The sequence below is a fragment of the Danio aesculapii genome, chromosome 7 (assembly GCF_903798145.1).
Source record: "Danio aesculapii chromosome 7, fDanAes4.1, whole genome shotgun sequence".
Taxonomy (NCBI): domain Eukaryota; kingdom Metazoa; phylum Chordata; class Actinopteri; order Cypriniformes; family Danionidae; genus Danio; species Danio aesculapii.
In genome coordinates, this window is record NC_079441.1 from 21046860 (window position 1) to 21070528 (window position 23669).

At 34.8% G+C, this 23669-nt stretch overlaps 2 protein-coding genes across 3 annotated transcripts in view; both read left to right on the forward strand.

Annotated features, from left to right (window-relative positions):
- fxr2 (FMR1 autosomal homolog 2) overlaps positions 1-12533 on the forward strand; it is a 43611-nt gene extending 31078 nt beyond the window's left edge. Inside the window, exons 15-17 of one of the 2 annotated variants that reach the window (XM_056461251.1) lie at positions 7098-7196; positions 7795-7877; positions 10905-12533. In XM_056461251.1, the coding sequence (XP_056317226.1) occupies positions 7098-7196; positions 7795-7877; positions 10905-11015 (293 nt within the window). In that variant the 3' untranslated portion in view covers positions 11016-12533. The remainder of the gene's footprint in view (positions 1-7097; positions 7197-7794; positions 7878-10904) is intronic. The other variant, XM_056461252.1, reaches the window with a different exon arrangement.
- Positions 12534-17855: 5322 nt separating this feature from the next.
- Positions 17856-23478, forward strand: ponzr6 (plac8 onzin related protein 6). Its single transcript, XM_056462796.1, has 4 exons — positions 17856-17935; positions 20745-20874; positions 21011-21171; positions 23161-23478. Exons 2-4 carry the CDS (start codon positions 20754-20756, stop codon positions 23341-23343), a joined length of 465 nt encoding a protein of 154 aa, XP_056318771.1. The 5' UTR covers positions 17856-17935; positions 20745-20753; the 3' UTR covers positions 23344-23478.
- Positions 23479-23669: the final 191 nt, after the last annotated feature.

Consider the following 23669-nt stretch of genomic DNA (forward strand, 5'->3'; position numbering starts at 1 on the left):
CCACTGGTTTAAAGGATTTTTTTAACCCAAAAATGTCATTTACACTTTCAAACTTTTGAGTTTGTTCTGTTTTCTCAGAAGATATTTTGAAGAAAGCTGGAAACATCGACTTCCATAGTATTTGTTTTTCCAGATTTCTTCAAAATAACTTTTATTTTCAGAAGAAGAAAGTCGGAAAGGTTTGGAATTACCAGAGGATGAGTTGATTAAAATATTTGGGTGAACCATCTCTATACTGAGTATTCGTAGCCTGTGTTTGAATAGCAGTATTAAAACAGTAGCCTCATTAAAGCAGTATTTTTATCACTTTCACTTTTGAGGATTTGCAAAACAAATGGGTCTGCTGTTGCAATCCGTCTCTGTGCATCTGAGAACAGTTGATCTCTTGTGGTCGTTCACCATGTTGTTGGGTTGCTGCTCATTTGTGGTGTCTTTTATTCACAACAGTTTGGAAAAACCAATGCGATGAAATGACATGCAGCTAATGAGGTCAACTAACCTAGTTATAGTTCTAGAATATAATCAACATTGTATTATTTTGATGAGTTCGTTAAATTTGACAAACTTCAGAAGCTTGACCTTCCTGTAGATTACTTTAGATGACTTTTTTTGTAGTTGATATTTACGGTCCCATATTATGTCACTCTCAAACATCTACTTAAAGTGCAATTTCACAGGTATAAGTAGTAAACACATTGGTATGTTGTATCTACGTCTGTAATACTGGTGTAACAACACACAATCCACGGAAAAGTATGCATACAAAAGTGCAGCAAGTCAGTGGTTACAACACCTTTTTTCCACATTGGAAAGTGGACGTTTAACAAGAATTATGCAGTGCATTTTGTTGCAACGTGTACTTGCACAAGTGTTTCAACTCCTGCACAGTCTTTAAAGCCGCAGTAACCAGATTGGCACACACCACATTCTACTTTGAAAACTGGACTGACACAGTTTAAATAAACTATAATCTTCTATGTTAAGCTGCTTAGATGCAATGTACATTGCAAAAGTGCTATAGAAATAATAACGCATTGAATTTAATGTAAAACTATTATTCCTGTGTACACACGATGTATTTGTCAACAGTGAATTAGAGATTGACTGGCAATTCTAATGTGAAAAACTTTGTTAGTACATTAGTTGTGTCTTAAATGGCACACTATGCACTTAGTCGTATTAGTGGTATTGTCACTGTGGCGAATGGTTTTGTGACAAGTATCACACGAAGCCTTGTCATTATTTACTGGAGTAAATTAACTCCACATTATACTTTTGTGTTTATGTTTTATGTTTATGTTCAGTCATGATGACCACCCTGCGCTGGGTGTGTGGTGTCTCTACTACTGTGCCGTGAGCTAACGCTGACCTATTGGTGGAGATAAATAGGAACACGAATGGGAACTATGATATTCTTTAAGTAAATATTTATATAATATGCGGCACTATAATTGAGATATTCTAAAATCTCTGATCCCTCAGTAAGAAAAACCCCCAGAAAAGAGGTACTTTTACTTAAGGATCGATCCTTTTGATACTTCATCTACTTTGATACTTTTGAAACTTTGATACTGATATCGATACTTCAGGATCAATCTGGCCATCCTTATCAAAAACAGGTTGTTTTCAATCACGTGGTTCTGATGACGCGCAAAATTCAGAAGGAGGGCAGGAAATAAAAAACTGAATTGGAGACATAGAGGAAAGTCTGTATTTTTGCGATTTATACAATATTTCAAAGGAGATAATAATAGAATATAATCACATATGTTGCCCATGATCCTTATAAATAAAATATATTTGCCTGTCATCAAGGTGGTAGATACAGTATAAGCTATTATGTTACATGAAAAATACTATAGTAAATACTATAGTGTTTGAAATACTATAGATAATTACTTTAATTAAACTGTGGTAGTAATTATGTTTTTGCTGTGGTACGACACAACTGTAGTAATAAACAAATTCAACAGGCTACAGTTTTCTATGCTATAATTATACACCATCACAATGCACCACAGTTTACACTAACTTTATTGTATTTATTATAGTTTAACAGTTTACTATACTACAGTATTCACTAGAAATGTACATTATACACTTTACTATGTGGTTTAAAAACATATTTATTATAAATGACTATAACAGTATTTTTTTTCCCATGTGCATATCTTCCAGACATCACGAAATAACAGAGGAAAGCATGCAAAAGTGTGGACACACAGTCTGCATTATTATTTTATTTTATTTTTTTTGTAAGGGGGAATGAACTTAATGAACTTACTAACAAACATTCACCGGTGCTGCGCATCTCGATGTTCACGTTAAGATTGTTTATTCAGCCGAAATCCCAGTAAATTCATGGATTATTGTAAAACGTGGGTAGATATTATTGCAGCGATAACATGGCAGGGTACATTATTTATGTTCTCCTAGATTTTGTATAAGTGTGGTGGTGTTTGTATCTGATTTTTATATAACACATTCAGGGGCGGACTGGCCATAGGGAGGACTGGGACATTTCCCAGTGGCCTGACGATCAATCTGGCCTGCCGTTCCCCTGTATATAATCTTTATTGGTGGTGTCCAACGAATTATAGCGTTCAAAAAAAAGATTGGATAAATGAATGTATGAATGTTCAGTTTTTCAGCCAGTTTCTTGAACTTTCCCCCATTTATGAGCAAAAACTTTTAGAAGTCTATAAAAGCTGTTTGGCATTTCTTATTTTGCCCGATTTAAACTATTGTAAACAACATAAAACTGAAAAATTATGAGGTTTTGATAGCGACTCCAATGTAGAAGAATCACTTCCTGCCCTCCATCTTAATTTCGCGCGTCATCAATGACGTCATGTAAAAGCAACCTGTAAATAGGGATCCAACCTTAGCGCAAATTGACACTGCCCCTTCTGCTACACGAGCAAAGCTGCGAGCGTTGAGTGTGTGAAGTGTCCAACATTCCATTCCATTTTAACGGCTGAATAAGTATTATTATTTAAAGTTTATTTAAAATCCACCTAATCTGTTTAGCATAAAGAGAATATTTCAGTGTGAATGCACTTCTATATACTATTTGTACTACAAAATGGAATAGAATAGTGCATAAGTATGTGATTTGGGTATGCTCCTATTGTCTTGGGTTGTTGATGTTGAAAGAGCAAATATTCTTAAACAGTTGTGCGCATAATTTTTCTAATTTTTTGGTCTCCGAGAATCTGGAAATGTTGTTTGGTGCTTTTTTCCTTATGGCTTCCTTATACTTCCTATATCATATTTATTTATAAAATTTATTTATAAATATTTATCTATTTTCCCAAATTTGCATGCACCGTATACCAGACCATGCTTTCAGTTGCTGAGAGATGCTTTGAGATCATCTTTATTTTACATACTTCCTTCAGGCCACAAGCATGGCAAATTTGCATGATCCTATGATCTATTTCCTTTGCCATTTTAATCACATCCAAATGAATTTAATCTGAGATAACGTAAACCAAAGCCTACTGGCACCACTACTTGCAAAACAAATAACTTTTATATAATGAAAAAAGTGGAAACACTTTTATTTGATGGTCCCTATTACACATTTTGTTGATTTAAAGTTGCATTGCAACTACTTGCCAATTACTTCTCATTTGAGTATTAGTAGACTGTCTGCTTAATATCTGCTGATATGCTCCTTCAACAGACATTTAACTGACTATAAGAAACTTTGCAAGTACATGTCAACTTACCCTAACCCTAACCCCAACCTAACGTTCTACTTATAATCTATTGAGAATTAGTTGGCATGTAGATGCAATGTAACTTAAATTCAACAGAATGTGTTAAAGGGACCATCAAAATAAAGTGATACCAAAAAAGCTAATTATTTTACAACGCCAACAAAGCACGTTTTACTTAAGTTTGTAATTATCTTACCAATTATGAATGGGGGAATTCCTGATTTTGAAGATACTTGGTTAGCAAGATTCCGAAATGCCGGCAATGTTACCTGTTTTTTAATTGCATGTGAATCTTCCTACCAGTTATGAGTGCCCTTGTTAATAAGAAAACTCAAAAATAAGCAAAAATTACAATGGCAACAAAAAAAAAAGTTTCCTAAAATTAAATGCACATCACGCAAACATCAAAAATAGTTTGAAAAAATCATTATTGGTTATTAGAGGCAGCAGAAAAAAACAATTATGTTTGCATAACATTAAAGGTCTGAAATTTTATTATAAAATTAATTTTATTCCATTTAATAAAATTTATTTTATAAAATGTTTCTTATGCATTTTTTTTGTAGTCATTTGTAGAAAAATTCTTCACATAAACCTTGAAAACTGAGTCCAATGTGTATTAATTAATCCATTACGAAAAAACACAAAACATTTCGGAGTCAGTTTAAGCAGTGATACTTTGTTCTTCTCTCTTCTTCAAAGTAGAAAAAGAAAAGGAATAGGCTGCATATTGTGTTCATCCAATACTAGAAGGAGAGTTCAGCTCATTATCAAAGAGCTGCGCTATGATTATCCCGAAATGCAAAGTTTATTTCAGGAAATCAGTGGAATTTAGATGCATTGCTTGTGATACTACATTAGATTCATGTACGTAAACAAATCCTGAACAGAGACTGGCTGTAGCAATAGTCACCTCTGTATCAATAAAACACCTCTGAGCGCTTTTTCAGATGCAAAAAAAATGAAAAAAATTTAACCCGGTTTGAATTTTTTTGATGACAGAGACAAAGGTAGTGCGTCAATACGACTGATACAACATGAGGTGGAATTTATTTTTTAATGTGTGAAAATGTTGGATTCAGTGTGCAATAACCCTAACTCTTGTGCACTGTTCAAATTTGCTATACTTTTTTTTAAGTTTGCAACTGTTTTTGCCTCATGACATTTATTGATTGCAAAACCAGCATATCATGCATTCTTGATTTTTGGTGGATTTCCCGGTAAAATGGAAGGGAAAATGTATCATTTTTACTGTTGATTATCAGTTGGCAGCATTAATCTTTTGAATTAAGCCTTATATGGATTTCTATAGAGTAAAACAAGAGATTATTGTGTGTGCGTGTGTACACTTAATAAGCTGAGCATCTTATTTTGATTTTCTCAGACATATCAAGGTAGGTGCGCATAGGTCTCTTTTTTTCTCACTCAAACACACACACACACACACACCTTATACTCCATATAGAAGACAGAAACTAAGCTTTTTTTGCACTGCAATTGATGATCAACAGTACAAACTAAAAATTGTACCTTTACCTAACAGGGAAAAGCAGCAACGATCAAGAATCCATGATTATATGATGTCATGGCTTTGCAATCAAAAAATATAATGGAAGTCAATGGGACAAAAAGAGCCATCAAAATAACATAAGAGTAGTCAATTTGAGTGTTCTGTTGGATGTTAAAAAAAATTTCAGATAATTTTCCCAAAATGTGTCAAAATAAGATTCATGACGGAAAAAAAGAAGTTGTGACCATATTAAGACTCTAAATAACCCCAGAGCAGATGAAAACATGTTAAGATTAAAGAGCCCATATTATACATGAAATAGGGTCATATTTAGGTTGTAAGGGTCTCCAACAACAGTCTAATATGCATGCAAGGTCATAAAACCTTTTGATGGTCTTATAATCTGCATTTATTTTTACCTAATTATCCCAACGACTCCCATATGAATCGTTCAGCGATTCATTTGTTCCCAACCCCCTCCTCAGCGCGAAGCTAATCTGCGCTGATTGGACCGATGACAGCCTGCTGCGATTGGTCGACAGTGACACGCTTCAGCACGAGACAGAGTGAATTGCCCAGCTGGTAATCAACTATATAAAAGTAGTCACAGTGCACACGCGCTTCATAGTGTAAGGCTTTTTTCACACACACACACAACCCTCCTCAGAAGAACTGGGGAGATCGACGCGAGTCTCTCTCTCTCCCTCTCCCTCTCTCTCTCTCTCACACACACACAACGCTCCTCAGAAGAACTAGGGAAAGCGACGCGAGTCTCTCTCTCTCTCTCTCTCTCTCTCTCTCTCTCTCTCTCTCTCTCTCTCACACACACACACACACACACAACGCTCCTCAGAAAAACTAGGGAAAGCGACGCGAGTCTCTCTCTCTCTCTCTCTCTCACACACAACGCTCCTCAGAAGAACTAGGGAAAGCGACGCGAGTCTCTCTCTCTCTCTCTCTCTCTCTCTCTCTCTCTCACACACACACACACACACAACGCTCCTCAGAAGAACTAGGGAACGTGACACGAGTCTCCTGTCTCCTAGCTTACGATCGATCGTCATAGCAACAACAACGGCAGTGGAATGCGAGCTCACAAAAGCCTTTAACGTTAAATCCGTAAACAAAGCGGCACGCGTCGCGTTTTTAACGTGGCTTACATGTGATAAGAGAATATAAAGAGTAACCGCGTGTACTGTACCAGGTTAACAACTCATCTTTGGGTAGAGACTGTCAATATTATCCATCTGAGCACAGCGTGACTTCATTGGACCGGCGGCGTCTGTGTGTGTGTGTCTAGTGTTTTTTCTGTGTTAGTGGGCGGGGCCGCAGGTTTCAAATCTCCCTGGTTTGCGCGCGTAACTACTGGCGAGGCTTGTGTTTCGTGGCTGCGTCATCGCGAAACACCTAATGACTCGTTATCAAGGCGACTCGTTTATAGATGAATCAATAGTTTTAAACACTGTACACTTACAGATTTAAGCCTTAGCTGGATATTTCACTTCACTTAGAGCTGTGTTACACACTACATGGAAGGGCATTTTCAAAAACCCATAATATGGGCTCTTTAATGGGTGGAAGAAGCTCTAGAGAGCGCTGGTTAAAATTACACTGTATTTGTTCAGTACACATGCATTTTTGTACCAGAAGACCCATACAAAAAAGAAATGCAGCGTGAATGTTACACACCCCTACTGTACACATGAGAGAAGCATGTCCATATTAGGAAGCCTTTGGGTTATGAGTCATCAAAGGAAATCTCTCTAATGGGAATTTCACAGAACTGCCTCAGAAGAGAAACGGGAAACAAATTGGTCCCATTGCATCTCACTCTCTCCTTCTCCATTGTTTATGTCTCTCAGAAGAAGAAGGCAGGCCTCAGCGCCGCAATCGAAGCCGTCGCCGCCGTAATCGTGCCAACCGTCCTGAAGGAGGCTCCACCAGCCGTGACCGACAGCCAGGTGATTAATAATGTTAATGACAATACATTAATGAGAGAGGAGAGGCGGTCAAATGTAGGAGGAGTAGTTGCACAATACATCAAGTTGCACAATACATCTAAATCATTCTGTGTTGCCAGTTCTGTAGAAATAATGCCACTTCAAAGGCATGCATTTTAGTGCTTCTAATTTATTATAACTTTATATAACCTGATTTTACAGAGCTGGTTTTATGAAGAAACGCCCACTTTTATATAATAATAATAATGATAATAATTATAAAATATAATTAAATATCAAAAATCCATCCAAAAATGTATAGTGTCGGCAGAGGGTTGGATAGGGTGGGATTGTGCTAGTGACCATATTACAGCTAATTTACCATGTTATATTTTGTGCTTTTATAATCCTGAAGCTTTTTTTAAATTGGGCTGTTGTCGTATATTATTGTAAATTGTGACTTTTACTAATTTGGATGGTTAATATGAAGTCATGGCTTATAAAAGATGCGTATACAGCCTTGAGAGCTATTTTAATGCTACAAGATTTGAGTCCATCTGTTTGATCTCACCTGCTGCTTTCCCTCTTCTGACTGCTGTTGCTGGTGTTGTTGGTATAGTTACTGTTGCTGACTTCATCTCTCGTCCCGAGTCCCAGAGCAGACAGAATCTCCCGGGAAAGGAGACCGTGTCCCATCCCAAGGTCTGCAAATACTACGACACAAGACACATAATTATGCATGATTGTGAATGTCTTTACTATGCATGAACGTTTTGTTTTATTTTTGTTGGTAACACTTTACAATGATGGTTCATAAGTTAATGTATTTACTAACATGAAAAATCAATTAGTAATACATTTATTACATCGGTAACACTTTACAATAAGGTTCATTAGTAATGCATTTACTAACATGAACTAATCATGAACAACACTTGTACTGCATTTATTAATCATAATTGAAAATGTACTAATGCATTATTAACATCCAAGTTCAAGCTTGTTAACATTAGTTAATGCGCCGTGGGTTAACATGAACTTACAATGAACTACTGTATTTTCATTAACTAATGTTAAGTAACATGAACAAATACTGTAGTAAACGTTTTGTTCATTGTTTGTTCATGTTAGTAAATGCATCAATTAACATTAACTGCTGAACCTTATTGTAAAGTGTGACCATTACATCTATGTTATCGGTGGTTAATGTTATTTAAGTTGAATAAGTTTAGTTCTTCTTAGCCTACAGTGCATTAACTGATGTTAACGAGCACATTTTTTTATTTTAATAATGCTTTTGTAAATGTTAATTAATGTTCTACAAGATTATTCAAACTTAATGTTAGTAAATACATTAATTAATGGACTATTATTCTAAAGTGTTAGCTTTTATTTTTATTTATTTATTTACGATGAATTTATTACCTTTATTTATTTGTAACTCGTTCATTTAGATTTGCTGTGCGTATACAGTTGAAGGTTAGGTTTAACAGAGCAACAGTGAGTATGTTTACATGTACACCACTAATCCGATTTTAATGCGATTAAGACAATACTCTGATTAAGAGTCTACCATGTAAACAGCAATTTTTGATTACCTTAATCCGACTAAAGTCATAATGGAACTAAACAGAAATGGACTAAAGACATGTGGAGTGTGCCGATTTAAGTCGCATTATTGAAGTGCAGTACAGACATGTAAACACCACAATCAAACTATTACCGTCGTGAAGGATTTTCACCGCATTTTACGACAGGATATTCCTTACACAGACTGCTGTTTGACATTATTCTCTGCACCTACCGAGTCAGTAAAGGACTACAGACACTTGCATCACGAAATGCTGAGTTTTTTTTCCCATATGGCTTGCAGTATCAAATTTGATTAAAACAACACTTCTAAAACAAAACCAATCCTTCATACATGCATCAATACCTCACGGGGGTTTGTCATGGGGGCATGACTGAAATGTTCCTGAATGAAAGTGAAAGTGCCAAACTGCAGTTAAAGTCGACAAATTAAAAATGAATCACCCGAAATTACAAGAAACAATGGATGAAATGTTGGTAGCGTGGTGACGCAATGATGTTAATCGAATGATGTGCTATAACATATAAAACGAGATCATTAAAGGAACATATAAAAAGCAGCTCATGTAAACACCATAATCAGATTATTGTCTTATTCTGATTAAGGCAAATAAGTCGATTACTGATGTCCATGTAAACATAGTCATTGTCATAGTGTTTCCTAAAGTCTTTCTTCAGGTTTCTTTTAGTTTGGCTGCAACAAACGCCATTTTTAATTTGCTTTAAATTTTACTTAGTCATTTTAAATTGAACAATATTATTCACCTTTTGAGCAAAAACAAGCCACAGTTGTCCAATGACCTTCCTAATTACTCTAACTTGCCTTGTTAACCTAATTAAACTAGTTAACCTAAGCATTTAATTGCACTTTAAGCTGCATACTAGTTTCCTGTAAAATTACCAGTCAAATATTATAAATGTTTTTAATGAAAAATGTTCTTTTTTTCTTTTTATTGAATGTTATGTAATACATTTTAATCTGCTGTACATTAATTTTGACATGGAATAACCGCAAGTTGCTAATGTTACAATATAAACAAAGTAAAATATTATGGTCTGTCATCATGGCAAAGACCAAAGAAATTAGTTATTAGAAATTAGTTATTGAAACTGGTTAAAAGTTGTTTTGGGAAAATATTTGAAAAAGGAGGACTAATAATATCTTCATCTGTATATTAGCATGTTTCTAACAGTTAAATAGTCTGTCCATCTGTCTACCAATCTACCTATCTGTCTATCTATCTATCTGTCTATCTATCTATCTATCTATCTATCTATCTATCTATCTATCTATCTATCTATCTATCTATCTATCTATCTATCTATCTATCTATCTATCTATCTATCTATATGTCTATCTATCCTGTCTATCTATCTATATGTCTATCTATCCTGTCTATCTACCTGTCTATCTATTGTTGGATCTATCTGTCTATCTATAAATCGTTCTATAAATCTGTCTGTCTTCCTGTCTGTCTATCGATCTGTTGTTGTATATATCAGTCTGTCTATCTATCTGTCTATGTTGTTCTATCTGTCGGTCTGTCTGTGGATCGTTGTATCTATCGTTGTATCCATCATTCTATCTCTCATTCTGTTTCAGTCTGTCTGTCTTTCTGTCTATGTTGTTCTATCTATCGTTCTATCTCATTCTGTTTCATTCCGTCTGTCTGTCTATCTATCTGTTGCTCTATCTATCTATCGTTGTATCTATCGTTCTATCTCTCATTCTGTTTCATTTTATCTATCGTTCTATCTATCGTTGTATGTCTGTCTGTCTGTCTATCTATCGGTCTATCTGTTCATCTGTTCTATCAATTTGTCTGTCTATCAATCTCTCTATCGGTCTGTCTTTCTGTCCATCTGTTGGTCTATGTATGTATGTATGTATGTATGTATGTATGTATGTATGTATGTATGTATGTATGTCCGTCTGTTGTTCTATCTATCAATTTTTCTGTCTGTCTGTCTGTCTATCTATCATTATATATGCAACATTCTTACTTTTTTGAAAGACGAGTAAAATGTCTGTACCACCATCATAACATGTTCAAAGTGATCTTTTGGTTTAAAGCACAGCTTGATGAGCATTAGACTCCAAACAAAGCATTAACAGTGTTTCATCTCTCTCTCCATCAGGAAAACGGGACTAGCGTGAGTAAGGAAGAGCGCACTCCTTCAAAGCGTTCGCCTAGTAACGGCGTGGCGTCGCCCAGCGAGGCTCTGTCCATGGTGAACGGCGTCTCCTAAAAAGTCATCTCGCCCCCTCAAGACCCACGTCTAAAGCAAGACACCATGGCGAACTCTGTCCCTGCTTGCATTCACGTAAACCTTTAAACTGACGAATGAAAATCGACTAAAATCCTTGAATTCATGAAGTCTATGAGAAAACAAAAAAAAAAGTAAAAATATGACGAGCGCATCTACTTTAAACCACACATAACGGTGTATGTTTATCCTATCTATCAGTACTTAGTGCTTATTTAAGACAAGCTTGCCAAAAATGAGCTGATGGATATGACTCAAATTTCTGACATAACACAGAAAACAGGACGTGACTATTTTGGGGTTTTGTTTTAGATTTTTTGTTTTTGTTGTTGTCGTTGCCGTCATTATTTGTTTTCGTTTGTTTGTTTATACTCACTGGCGTGGGATTGTGAACACACTCCCAAACAGATATAGCATCTCTGAAAACAGTGTTAGCTAAATGAGGGCGGAGCTAGCGGAGAGGATTGAAGGCGGAGCCTCTCACGAGTGATTGACAGCTGAGTCTGTGGTACTCTGAATTTAAGGGCAAAAAGGGGAAGCGGAGAGACATTGTGCCTTGAATTTGAAAAAAAAAAAAACTTGAGTATTTTCTTTTTACCTTAACGTTTGCGTTCTCGACAGGATGAAGTAGATGGTTCCGTTTTGTTTTTGGTGTTTTAATTTCGTCTGAAGGATGGAGAGGATTGTGCGGATTAAGAGGAGTGTGGATTCTGGGGTAGAAGAGCGATAATTAATGCCAAACATGAAATTATGACATTTGTCCAAGGTCGTTAGAAAGCCGTTTAATGTGTGTGTGTGTGTACGAGTGTGTGTCTGTTTGTTCATGTGTTGTCATGAAGTAAAAGTGTATAAATTGGGAAGGACGTCACATGATCCAAGAGACGACAGTAGAATCCCAAATGTGATTCTGTCTGATTGAAGTGGCACAAGTCTTTCTCAACAGAACAAGACCGAGATGGAAACAAACTAACAGACAGTGTTGATCATATTCAGTATTTCAGCGGCCCACCATGCGGTTGTGACGGGAAGGAAGGAAGACAGGATGACTGTGAGTGTAAAAGCTGACATGATTACTCACACACACTCTTGGTAGCTTCCATCCACCGCTGTCTGAAGGGCTGGATGGGGTTGAGGGCTCACCGGCGCCCCTTCTGGTGTTCATGGTTGGTCTTCGGTAAACAGTGAATCCCTTTTCTGATAAAGAGTCAGGCATTCGTTCACACACATACATGCATACATACATCCGAGAGCATTGTAATACACTCCAGTGTGCAGGAATGGAGTTTGGGTCTCTGCGCAAGAGGTTCAAGCGTTTGTTGTATTTCCGGTTGTCCCGATGAAAAGGGGAGGATTGTTCCCTTGCTGTTACTTGTCATCTTGGTTCCTGCTCTCAAAGGTTGTTTTTTTTTTTTCTTTTCTTTTTTTGGTTGTACTTTCCACATCATGAAAAAAAAACAAAAAAGTTTAAAAAGGAAGTGAAATAAATTATTTCTGGAATGACACCTGTGTGCGCTTTGCATTTTGTTTTCATTTCCGTCTGGTTTCAGTTCCGTGATTGCTACATGAATACGGAATAAAAAACCAATAAAAGAGCAATGATTAGATTTAGGACTCGCTTGATAAAACATCTTGCACAAAACGACACATTTCACAGATTAAGTCAGAATTTTTAGCTCTCCTCTATATTTATTTCTCCCAATTTCTGTTTAAGAAAAGCTTTAATACATTTCTTAACATAATAGTTTTAATAACTTATTTCTAATCACAAATTTATTTTATCTTTGCTATGATGACAGTTATTAATATTTTACTAGATATTTTTCAAGAGACTGGTATTCAGATACTAGGATTCAGTGCAATTTAAAGGTTAAATAGGCAAGTTAGTGTAATTAGGCAAGTCGTTGTATAACAGTGGATTATTCTGTATACATTAAAAAAAATTGCTTAAGGGTGCTAATAATATTGACCTTTAAATAGTTTTAAAAAATTTAAAACTGCTTTTATTAGCCGAAATAATATAACAAATAAGACTTTCTCCAGAAGAAAAAATATCAGAAATACTGTTAATTTCTTTGACCCATTAAATATCACTTGAGAATTATTTGGTAAAGGATAACTATTTCACAAGAGGGCTACAAATTTTTTTCTTGAGCTATATATGTAGTTTTACTCGTCGGCCACTTTATTAGGTACACCTTACTAGTACTAGGTTGGACCCCCTTTTGCCTTCAGAACTGCCTATTCCTTTGTGGCATAGATTCAACAAGGTACTGGAAATATTTCTCAGAGATTTTAGTCCATATTGACATGATCACATCACGGAGTTGCTGCAGATTTGTCGGCTCCACATGCATGATGCGAATCTCCCGTTCCACCACATGCCAAAGGTGCTCTATTGGATTGAGTTCTGGTGACTGTGGAGGCCATTTGAGCACAGTGAACTCATTCTCATGTTTAAGAAACCAGTCTGAGATAATTCACGCTTTATGACATGGTGCATTATCCTGCTGGAAGTAGCCATCAGAAGATGAGTACACTGTGTGGTCTTCTGCTGCTGTAGCCCATCTACCTCAAGGTTCAACGTGTTGTGCGTTCAGAGATGCTCTTCTGCATACCACGGTAGTAATGAGTGGTTATTTGAGTTACTGTTGCCTTTCTATCAGCTCGAACCAGTCTGGCCATTCTCCTCTGACCTCTGGCATCCACAAGGCAATTGCACCCACAGAACTGCCGCTCACTGGATATTTTCTCTTTTTCAGACCATTCTCTGTAAACCCTAGAGATGGTTGTGCGTGAAAATACCAGTAGATCAGCAGTTCCTGAAATACTCAGACCAGCCTGTCTGACACCAACAACTATGCCATGTTCAAAGTTACTTAAATCACCTTTCTGTCAATATTCTGATGTTCAGTTTGAACTGCAGCAGATCGTCTTGACCATGTCTACATGCCTAAATGCATTGAGTTGCTGCCTTGTGATTGAATGACAGGTGGACAAGTGTACCGGTGAGTGTATATATATTTTTTATATTAGTGTTTATTTAGCTCTTAAGAAATGTGCTACACCCTTTGTCATGTATCTCTACTTTATTGCCACACTCTGTTTATTTCCAACATAGGAAAATCATGATGCTTTGCAAACCACTGCTGAACTGGCCATCATGACAAATATTTGGCCCATCTGGGAGTGCCTCACACATGCGAACCAATCTCTCAAATCATATTTAAGTTTCGGGTGCTTGAACAAACCATTTAGGCAGAAAACACAACTCACGGGAAACCACAACTTCCTAGTGATGATCTTTTTGTACATGTAAGTTAAAACCCAACTTCACAGTGATGATCTTTCTGCAAATGAATGTTAAAACACTTAATGGTGGTTTAAAACCCAGTTCAGATGTCAGTCAATTGTGTGCTTCAAATGGAAATTTGTTTTGTTTGAGCAAACTTGATCTGTGTGTTTGGTGATTTATCACTTTGCCCACTCTGCCATTAAACACACTGTTTAGCAGCCCTTTATGCTCAATGCCCGCAGACCGGTTTTGTTCCAGGATGTGTTACATCATAAGAGCTGCTGCGCACTAAAGACCATTTCAATGGATATCTGTCATCTCCACCTTTGGAAACTATCGGTTTATTTCAGGAAATGACTATAGACCAACATAAAATAATAGTTTAAGTATTATAGTATATTAGTAACGAACTTATTGATGTTTTAATTTGGTGTTTTTAAGACACATCGATTTAAGCAAACACATTAACATTTTGATCTCTTTATTTATTTAGTGTGGTATGATGATATCACATTTCCAAGTAGTCACTTTTTTCATATTTATTACTGGCTGATTTTTTTAAAGGGATAGTTCACTCAACAATGTAAATTTCCACTGTTTGCTCACTATTTACTCCCTCAGGTGCTTCCAAACCTTGACACCTTGTTTCTTTCTTCTGTCGGACGCTAAAAAATATATTTTGAAGAATGTTGAAAACCTGTATAACATTGGCTTCCATAGAGAGGAAAACAACTATGAACAAAATATCTTCTATCCACTACAGAAGAAAGAATGCATGGTTTGAAATAGTAAGGTTTTAAAGCAAAGGGTGAAGAAATATACATAAATATGACAGAGTTTTTTGGGTGAGCCATCACTTTTTTATTTAAAATATATATAATATAAAATATGTTTTTTTGGCTAAATATTAATTATAATTAAATGTGACAAAAGAGACTGATAGAGATGTATTGAGTTGTATTTTTGGGCTATAATGTCAAAGAAAACACAGCCAGGAATAATATCAACCTCTGCATGAACATGCAGTTGAGCTGAATCATTTCTCTGTTATCTCAGCAGATTCTGCCGTTAATGCGCCGGTCAGATGATCAAAAAATAGGCTACATATTTACTTATTGGGTGGGTCAAGGCTTCGCTAAAACTGAATATTGAACTTTATTTTTATTTACTGTAGGCTAGATTATTATTTTATTTAACAAACAATCTCACGGCAACTCGTGTTTTGGCACTGAAGCAAATAGTGGACTTGTTTTGAAGTACTTCACCTCAAAGGTTATTTGTGATTCTTTTTTTATCTAGTAGATAACTGACCAACAGAAAAAAAATTAGGATTAAGACACAAATTATAACAAAGAAATTCGTTTCAAAAAGACATTTTTCCAAGAAAAATATACAAATTATATTTTTGTTTGAGCCGTCCACTAATCAACTGTGCGGTGATGATTTGTTCCGCTCAGTGGAAAATAAGGATTTAATTAATGTTTCACAGCTGCTGATGGAAAATATACATTTAGATTTCAAAGAAAACATCTTGATATTAAAATGGAATCATAAGCTTGATCCTATCAATGTCATAACGGATGCCTTTAAATAATGTAGCCTATAGTTGCCAGAAAGCATCAGTGTTTATTGCGATTGAGATTAAGTTTTTTTAATTGAGATAAGAAATATTGTTATAGCAACACTTGTGACTGCTTTGGGAAATAACGCTCGTTGTAGATGTCATGGGATGACTGATCACGTACGAACGTGTAGTCTGGCTCATTTGTTACCCATGACAAATTTAGATTTTATCAAGAAAAAAAAAACTCACATAATCTGACAGTGACTTTTAATTTGACTCGATTTAGCATCTACATGTGTTTGTTGAAACATACGCATCTAATTTCACGATAAATTAACAAACGATACAGTTAAACATCCCTTATGCCTTTTCAAAGTGGAGCTGAATAAATGTATTAAGTGTAAATACTGCATTTTGCACCCTGTTCAACATGTCTGGTGCAGTAATCAGTAATGCATAGTGAATAATCGAAGTCTTTCATGTTCAAAATAAAAGTCCTACATGCGTAGTAAGCTAAAAATTAAAAAAATAAATAAAATAAAGGAAAAATCATCATTGTTGTCTCACTAGGTAACGTGGCTTCTCTACCACAGCCTGAGGCGTGCATATTAATGATCCCAAAGCTGATCCAAAAATGATCCAAAAGTCTGTAGCTGCGTCCCAAATCGCATGCACTGTTCTATGCCATTTTGTAGTATATATAGTGTAAGTAGTGCGTTCACACTGAAAACTCTAAAAATAATAAGTGCACTTTAATTACCCGCATGATGCACTCATTCAGCCGGTGAAGTGAAGTATGGAATGGACACTTCACGCACTCAATGACTGCAGGTTTGCTTGCGTAGTGGAAGGGGCGGAGCTATCGGCACATGTTGGATAACTTTATTTATTTTGGATGGTGAAAGCAGAATGAGTGCATAGTGTAAAGTGTGCCATTTGAGACGCAGCTTGTGTTCTGATTTTTTTTTTTGTTTGTTTTCACAACAAGGGACGGTGTAGATTAATCAACATTCCCCAAGAACGTAAATGTACCCAAATTAGCCCAAAGACTAGTTTTCATTGGTGGTTCCTTAGCCAGATGTTATAGGCCATGTCAAAGATGATGACACAGCTGCTTGCCAGGTCCGGATGAACAACCTAAAGTACAAGCAAATAATAAGGGCGTGCCACGTAAATCACGTAACAGTCTGCTTTGTGTTCTGATTGGCCTTTTGTCCACAGGAGTTTTACACTAGTGGAATTTACATGAGAACGAGGAAGCGATGGTGTTTGAGGTACTAATCTCTTATTATTCGACTATGCCTAAATATACCCAGATTTTCTTTATAGGTCACCTTTTAAAACTGATCATAACAACCTGTTCAGCTTACCTGTATCCCGTCTATATAGCAACCACTGTGTTTTGCAGTCACAGTTGCAGTGTTTTATCAACACACTCTATTTTATAAACACCATAAGACACTAGTTTGAATCAAACGTGAATAAAACAACACTTTGATGAACAGAAAGAGGTCACGGACCCAACACAATGTGTCTTAACTACATAGACTGTAAAAAACAAATCTATCCATCTATCGATTTATCTATCTTTCTTTCTTTTTTGGAAAAATGTTTAGTAAGCAGAACACTATCGATAACCTGACCAACAGTTTATTACAGGCTATAATAGCTACACCAATGCTTATTTTTATTCCGGTCAAAAGTACACAGTCCTTTATATGCTACTGTTCTTAAAACGCATACAAAGCTATTGAAATTATTAATAACATTTTAAATGGTTGATTTTTATTTCAAACATTTAATGATGCTTTTTAGTTCTTTGATCACAATAGAAGTGCACCTGCTTCTATATTGTTATCATTCTTCATTCATAATAAAGCAGGCGTATTAAAGCAAACATATAAACTGTGACGTATTCATATTCACTTGTGGTCACGCAGATCGACGCTCCTCCTTCAGTCTGATGGGTTGGTTTTTTCTTCTTCTTTTGTCAACAGCAGTGCATCAGCAAGCACACCTCCACACCCTCTGAAGACCAGGCTGCGGGCAAGTACACAAGTCTCTTAACTTAAGCAAATGATACACAGGAAAAACATTGGTTGAATGTTATAAAAATGTTACAAGCAGGTGTTATCAATGCATTGTAAAAAAAATTAATGACAAAAGTAATTGTTTGTGTTGATTTAACATGTTTTCATAAGTTAATCAGGTTTCAACAAGGTTTTTTAGGTGATACAAAGTTTAACTTAATGTTTTAGTCAGGTTAATTGATGTAAGTTGAGATGACTATAAATATTTCCAGCATTTACACTGTCAAAGGCTTTGCTAGATGTTTTTTCAACTGTGCAATTGGAGACGTAGGGAGAATTTACAAGTAAAATGAAGAGGAAAATTATGAAAATCCATTTCCCTGAGCTCACTTATGTGTTTTTTCCTGGTCATCACTTCACTATATTTCATCCCCTCTTGCTTTAGCTCTTTATATTCTGGAATAAATATGTAAATATGCATTGTGTTCCTCTTTGCTGGGGTGTGGGTTCAGAACAGCCCTGCAGGTGGGGAAGGGTTTTTTTTTTCGATCAAATTTCTGTTAAGAGATATCATATCATGACAAGCCTTTTCGTTTCAATTGAACGTGATGCAAGGTAAAACCTCTCTGCCGCAGGCCACAAATCTTTACACATTTCTTGATTTCAAAAGATACCGACTAAGGACTGAAGCTTAAATGTTTGGACTGGAGCTTAAATTTTTCTATGCAAATTTGCAGTCTTTTTTTTTTTTTGCAATGCTATTCTTATTCCACAGAAGCTTATTTATAAAGGAAAATGTACTTTGGATTGTGAATATTTTCTTCACACTTTTACAAACAATAGTTATTTTATGAAATCTCTCACTTAAAGGTCGTATGAACTTCCTGGCACTAAGCATGCTGCCCTCATAAATACGTGTCAAAACACTTTCCAATGTCATTTTGATATATGATCATGTTCTTTCCATGCATTTTAGCATGATTTGTTTCGTTTTATTTGCTTTTGTCAGTAATTTTAAGCTCAACCAGAATGCAAATATATGTAAAACCAGTAACTTGTGTGTTCTGGCAACACGGTGCCTTCGTAAATAATGGTTAACATTAGCTGTGAAGGGATTTATTTGCTAACTCAAAATGGAGATCTATCAGAACAAACTCTTTTTAAAATAATAATAATAATTATTATTATTATAGTTATTATTATTATTATTATTTGTTGTTGTTTATTGTTGTTGTTGTTGTTGTTGTTATTATTACAATAACAATAATTATTATTATTTGTATTGTTGTTATATGAAAATATGCAATAATAAAATACTAAAACAATATATTAATGTAATAATATTGTTGTTATTATTAATATTTATTATTGTTATCATTACTCAGTTGGTATTAAAAATATGTATAAATATGTGTGTGTAAAAAGAGTTGTATTTTTTTTTATAAATAATAATAAAATAAAAAAATTACATTATTGGTGTCTGGGGATTTTTCCAAGAGTTTTCCCAGATTCTTGTTAGATTTTAAATAAAATGTTCAAATATATTTTTACCCTTTTTAAAATGAAAAATAAATAAATAATTATTAAAATAGATTTCTTTATTACAGAAAACTCCTAATTTTTCTGACAATTTTTTCATGTGTTTCATATTATTGTAGTACTAGTAAAGTAGTATATGTTTTTAAGATTATTTTAGTGGTAATGTTTGTTTAGTAACAATTTATAATAATTATTATTATTATCATCATTATCATCATCATCAGGAGTGGTAGTAGTAGGCTATAGAAGTAGTCGCCATAGTGATTGTCGCAGCAGTAGTAAATATGCGTTGATTTTCATTAGTCTGTGTATTTTATTTTTTTTAAGTAACTTTAAATGAATTAGTAATCAGATTACAATTAGTAGTCAGTAATTTGTAATCTGTTAATTTTTAAAAGTAACTTACCCAACACTAATGTTTAGTAACAATTTATTTTTATTATTATTATTATTTAAATAACTATTATTATTATTATTATTATTATTTAAATTATTATTATTTATATTATTATTATTATTATCAGCAGCAGCAGCAGGAGTAATAGTAGAAATAGGCTAGTAGTAGTATTAGTCATCATTGTCGCAGCAGTAGATGTAGTAATAGTAGTAAATATGCCTTGATTTTCATTAGTCTGTGTGTTTTATGTTTTAAAAGTAACTTCAGAGTAATTAGTAATCTGATTACTTTTTACATAAAGTAATTATTAATGTTATCAGATTACAATTACTAGTGAGTAATTTGTAAGCTATTACTTTTTTAAGACTAACTTACCCAACATTAATGTTTAGAAGCAATTTTATTATTATTATTATTATTATTATTATTATTATTATTATTATTATTATCAGTAGTAGTAGTAGGCTAGGAGTACTCAGTTAAAATAGTTCGGTTAAATACCCCAACTATAGGTTGTTATAGCACCCTCCCAACTATGGGTTATTTTAACCCAGTTTATTGGGTTATATAATTTAACCCAATGCATTGGGGTTTTTTTTTTTTTTTGATTAAATGTTATTTTGTCCTTTCCGGTTTTACTGTTGCTACTATTACTAGTACTACTGTTAATTATATAATTATGGCTGTGTAAAAAAACATAGTTTACACAAATATTTGAAATGTTTTATTTCCATTACATTTTAAATTCCAGACACTTTTGTTAAAATAAACCAGGAATCACACAACTATGAAACAGTTTTATAGTAGTAGTAGTAGTCGTTGTCGCAGCAGTAGTAGTTGATTGCGTTGATTTTCATTAGTCTGTACTTTTCGGTATGTATTTTTGCAGGTTATCTGAATGGTCATGATGGCTCAGGCAGCTGTAAGTGTCCAGCCGGCGATGGTGGTGGCCACTGATAATGTCAAGCTGAACCAGTGGAGCAGTGGAGTGTGTGACTGCTGTGAAGACATGGGCATCTGTAAGTGTGAGCCACAGACACAGAGAAAACCTATATATATATATATATAGGAATGACTCTGGAGGTTGAAAATGAACTTTGTGGGAACATGAGTTTTTGCAGCTGGTCTGATGATGGTATGGTTTTCTTGTGTCAGGCTGCTGTGGTTTCTGGTGCGCGTACTGCCTGATGTGTAAGACCAGTGAGGATTTCGGAGAGTGTCTCTGTCTCCCCCTGCTGGAGATTTGCTTTGGCGGCATGTTGCATCCTATTACACTCGCCATGAGGAGCAGTATGAGGGAGCGGTACCACATCAGGGTAATTACCGTTCTGCTTTACAATTTTATTTATAATGTGTTCTGAAATATAATGTATTTGCGTGCTGAAAAAGCTGAATGTTTCAGCATCATTTCAGTATCTTCACTGTCATATGATCTTTCAGAATAATTTCAGTGTGAGGATTTGATCCTGAAGAAACATTTCTGATTTTATATAGATAACACCCAACCAGAAAATAAAAACTGAAGAAATACAACATGATAGTTTTTTTCTTCAAATTAACAGCCTATATATATATATATATATATATATATATATTCAAATAAATAAATATTTTAGGGTGACATGGTGGCTCAGAGGTCAGCAAGAAGGTCACTGGTTCGAGTCCCAACTGGGCAGTTGGCATTGTGTGGAGTTTGCATGTTCTTCCCCTTGTTTCGCAGGGTGCTCCGGTTTCCCCTCACCATCCAAAAATATGCGGTTTAAGTGAATTGAATAAACTAAATTGGCCGTATGTGTGTGAATAAGTGTGTATGCATGTTGTCCAGTACTGGGTTGCAGCTGGAAGGGCATCCACTGTGTAAGACATGTGCTGAATAAGTTGGCTGTGGAGACCCCTAATCAATAAAGGGACTAAGCCGAAAGAGAATGAATGAATGAATGAATGAATGATGATATATATATTTTATATCATTGTAAAAGACTTTGCTGTCTCATTTTTTATGCATCCTTGCTGATTACGAATATTCATACATGGTTTATTTAAGAAGAATCGCAAACTTAAATGTCATTTTTAATTTACAGTTTCAGTTAGTTTAATTTACGAACGGAGTGCCTTATGACCAGTGATGGGTGTAATTAGTTACAAAGTAACTGGTTACTGTAATTAGATTACATTTCTGAAGAAAAAAGTATAGTAAGGGATTACTTTTAATTCCAGGTCATTTCATTTCAGTTACTTATAATGTACTTGCCTTGAATAGAGATGAATTTAATCGTTCTGGATAAATCATTTCAGGGAAACAGTGTACAGATTTAGCAGAATAATTATATTTTTCAGCTAAATAAGGTTTAAATTATAAATAAGTTTTCAAACACAGTCATTTAAAAAACATTTATAATGATGCAATTAGTATTTAATTACTTTTTTGAAGTAACTTAGCCAACACTGCTTCAATCAAAAATGCTGAGTTATTTCAACTAAATTCTGGGTGTAAGATGGACTAATCCAACTGCTGACTGAATTTTTTTTAATTAAATAAATAGAACCATATTTAACTCAGTTTGGGTTTAAATAACCCAGCATGTCTTAGTGTTGTGACCATAGATAACATGATAACATGAATATCACTTCCATTACATTTGGAAATTGTTATTACATTTTTCTATTTAATGGATCAAAATGCTATAGATTTTTAGATGCTTGTAAAAAATTTGTAAAGAGTGCAGCAGTGATCATGTCAACAACCTTTGGCATCAAATTTACAGTATTCTTTCTATATTTCTTCATTGGTTTTTAAACTTTGGCTCATGCCTTATAAAGCTCTAACAAATGCTTTCTAAACTCTCCATGTGAACAAATAAAAATGAGAAAGCTCCCAGAACCATCTCTGCTGAAAAAGTGAGCAGCCACTATAGACTATTTCAATATGGTCATGTCATTGGCCCATAAACATTTCCTGCTTGTTATTAAACTATTATATAACTGTAACAAGAGGCAATTCAATCATAACTTAAGTTAAAACAGCCATTATGACATTATTTATCAATATGTGGCTCTTTTTGGATTCTTGGAAGCTATAGAAATTAAATATGTAAAACAGGAAATACGTTGGGACCATTGATTTTGTTTACATCCCTCAAATTGGTTTATATTATTGCACCCTATTATAGCTCTTCATCAAGTTTTTAGATGCACCATAACTAAAAATAAATGTGCCTTCATTTTGAATAAGGCTATTTTAAGGCCAATTTTACACTAATCAATTCTGCATCACATCAGATGTTTGTTTTTTCTCTTTCGTGAAGGGATCGATACAAGATGACTGCTGTGCAGCGACCTGCTGCCCAGTGTGTGTCTGGTGTCAGATGGCCAGAGAGCTGAAGGTCCGACAGCACTCTCTAGTGGTCATTAACCCTGCCGTCAGCCAAGTTCACGCCGTCAATGTGGCCTACCAACATCCTCAAGCCATCAATCCTGCCTACCAATAACCTCAGTGCCAACATGCAAACCTTTAACCTCAAGACCCCAAAAGCCTATTGTTTTGCTGAAATTAGACTGAATAGACATTATTTCAATATTTATACCTAAAGCCTAGCTATCTTTGCCAATATGTTTACTGATTGTGAGATTATATATATATATATAAATATATATATATATATATATATATATATATATATATATATATATATATATATATATATATATATATATATATATATATATATATATATATATATATATATATTAGTTTTTTCTAAATGCAAAATGCCAAATATAGTTTTGAATATGTTAAGTGACTGAGTGGACACAT

Bases quoted from the DNA above. Each gene is read 5' to 3' on its own strand.
- ponzr6 (XM_056462796.1), top strand. From the start codon at position 20,754: ATGGTCATGATGGCTCAGGCAGCTGTAAGTGTCCAGCCGGCGATGGTG. The intron at 20,875-21,010 runs GTAAGTGTGAGC...TTCTTGTGTCAG, and splicing joins CTGTGAAGACATGGGCATCT to GCTGCTGTGGTTTCTGGTGC. The intron at 21,172-23,160 runs GTAATTACCGTT...TCTTTCGTGAAG, and splicing joins GGGAGCGGTACCACATCAGG to GGATCGATACAAGATGACTG.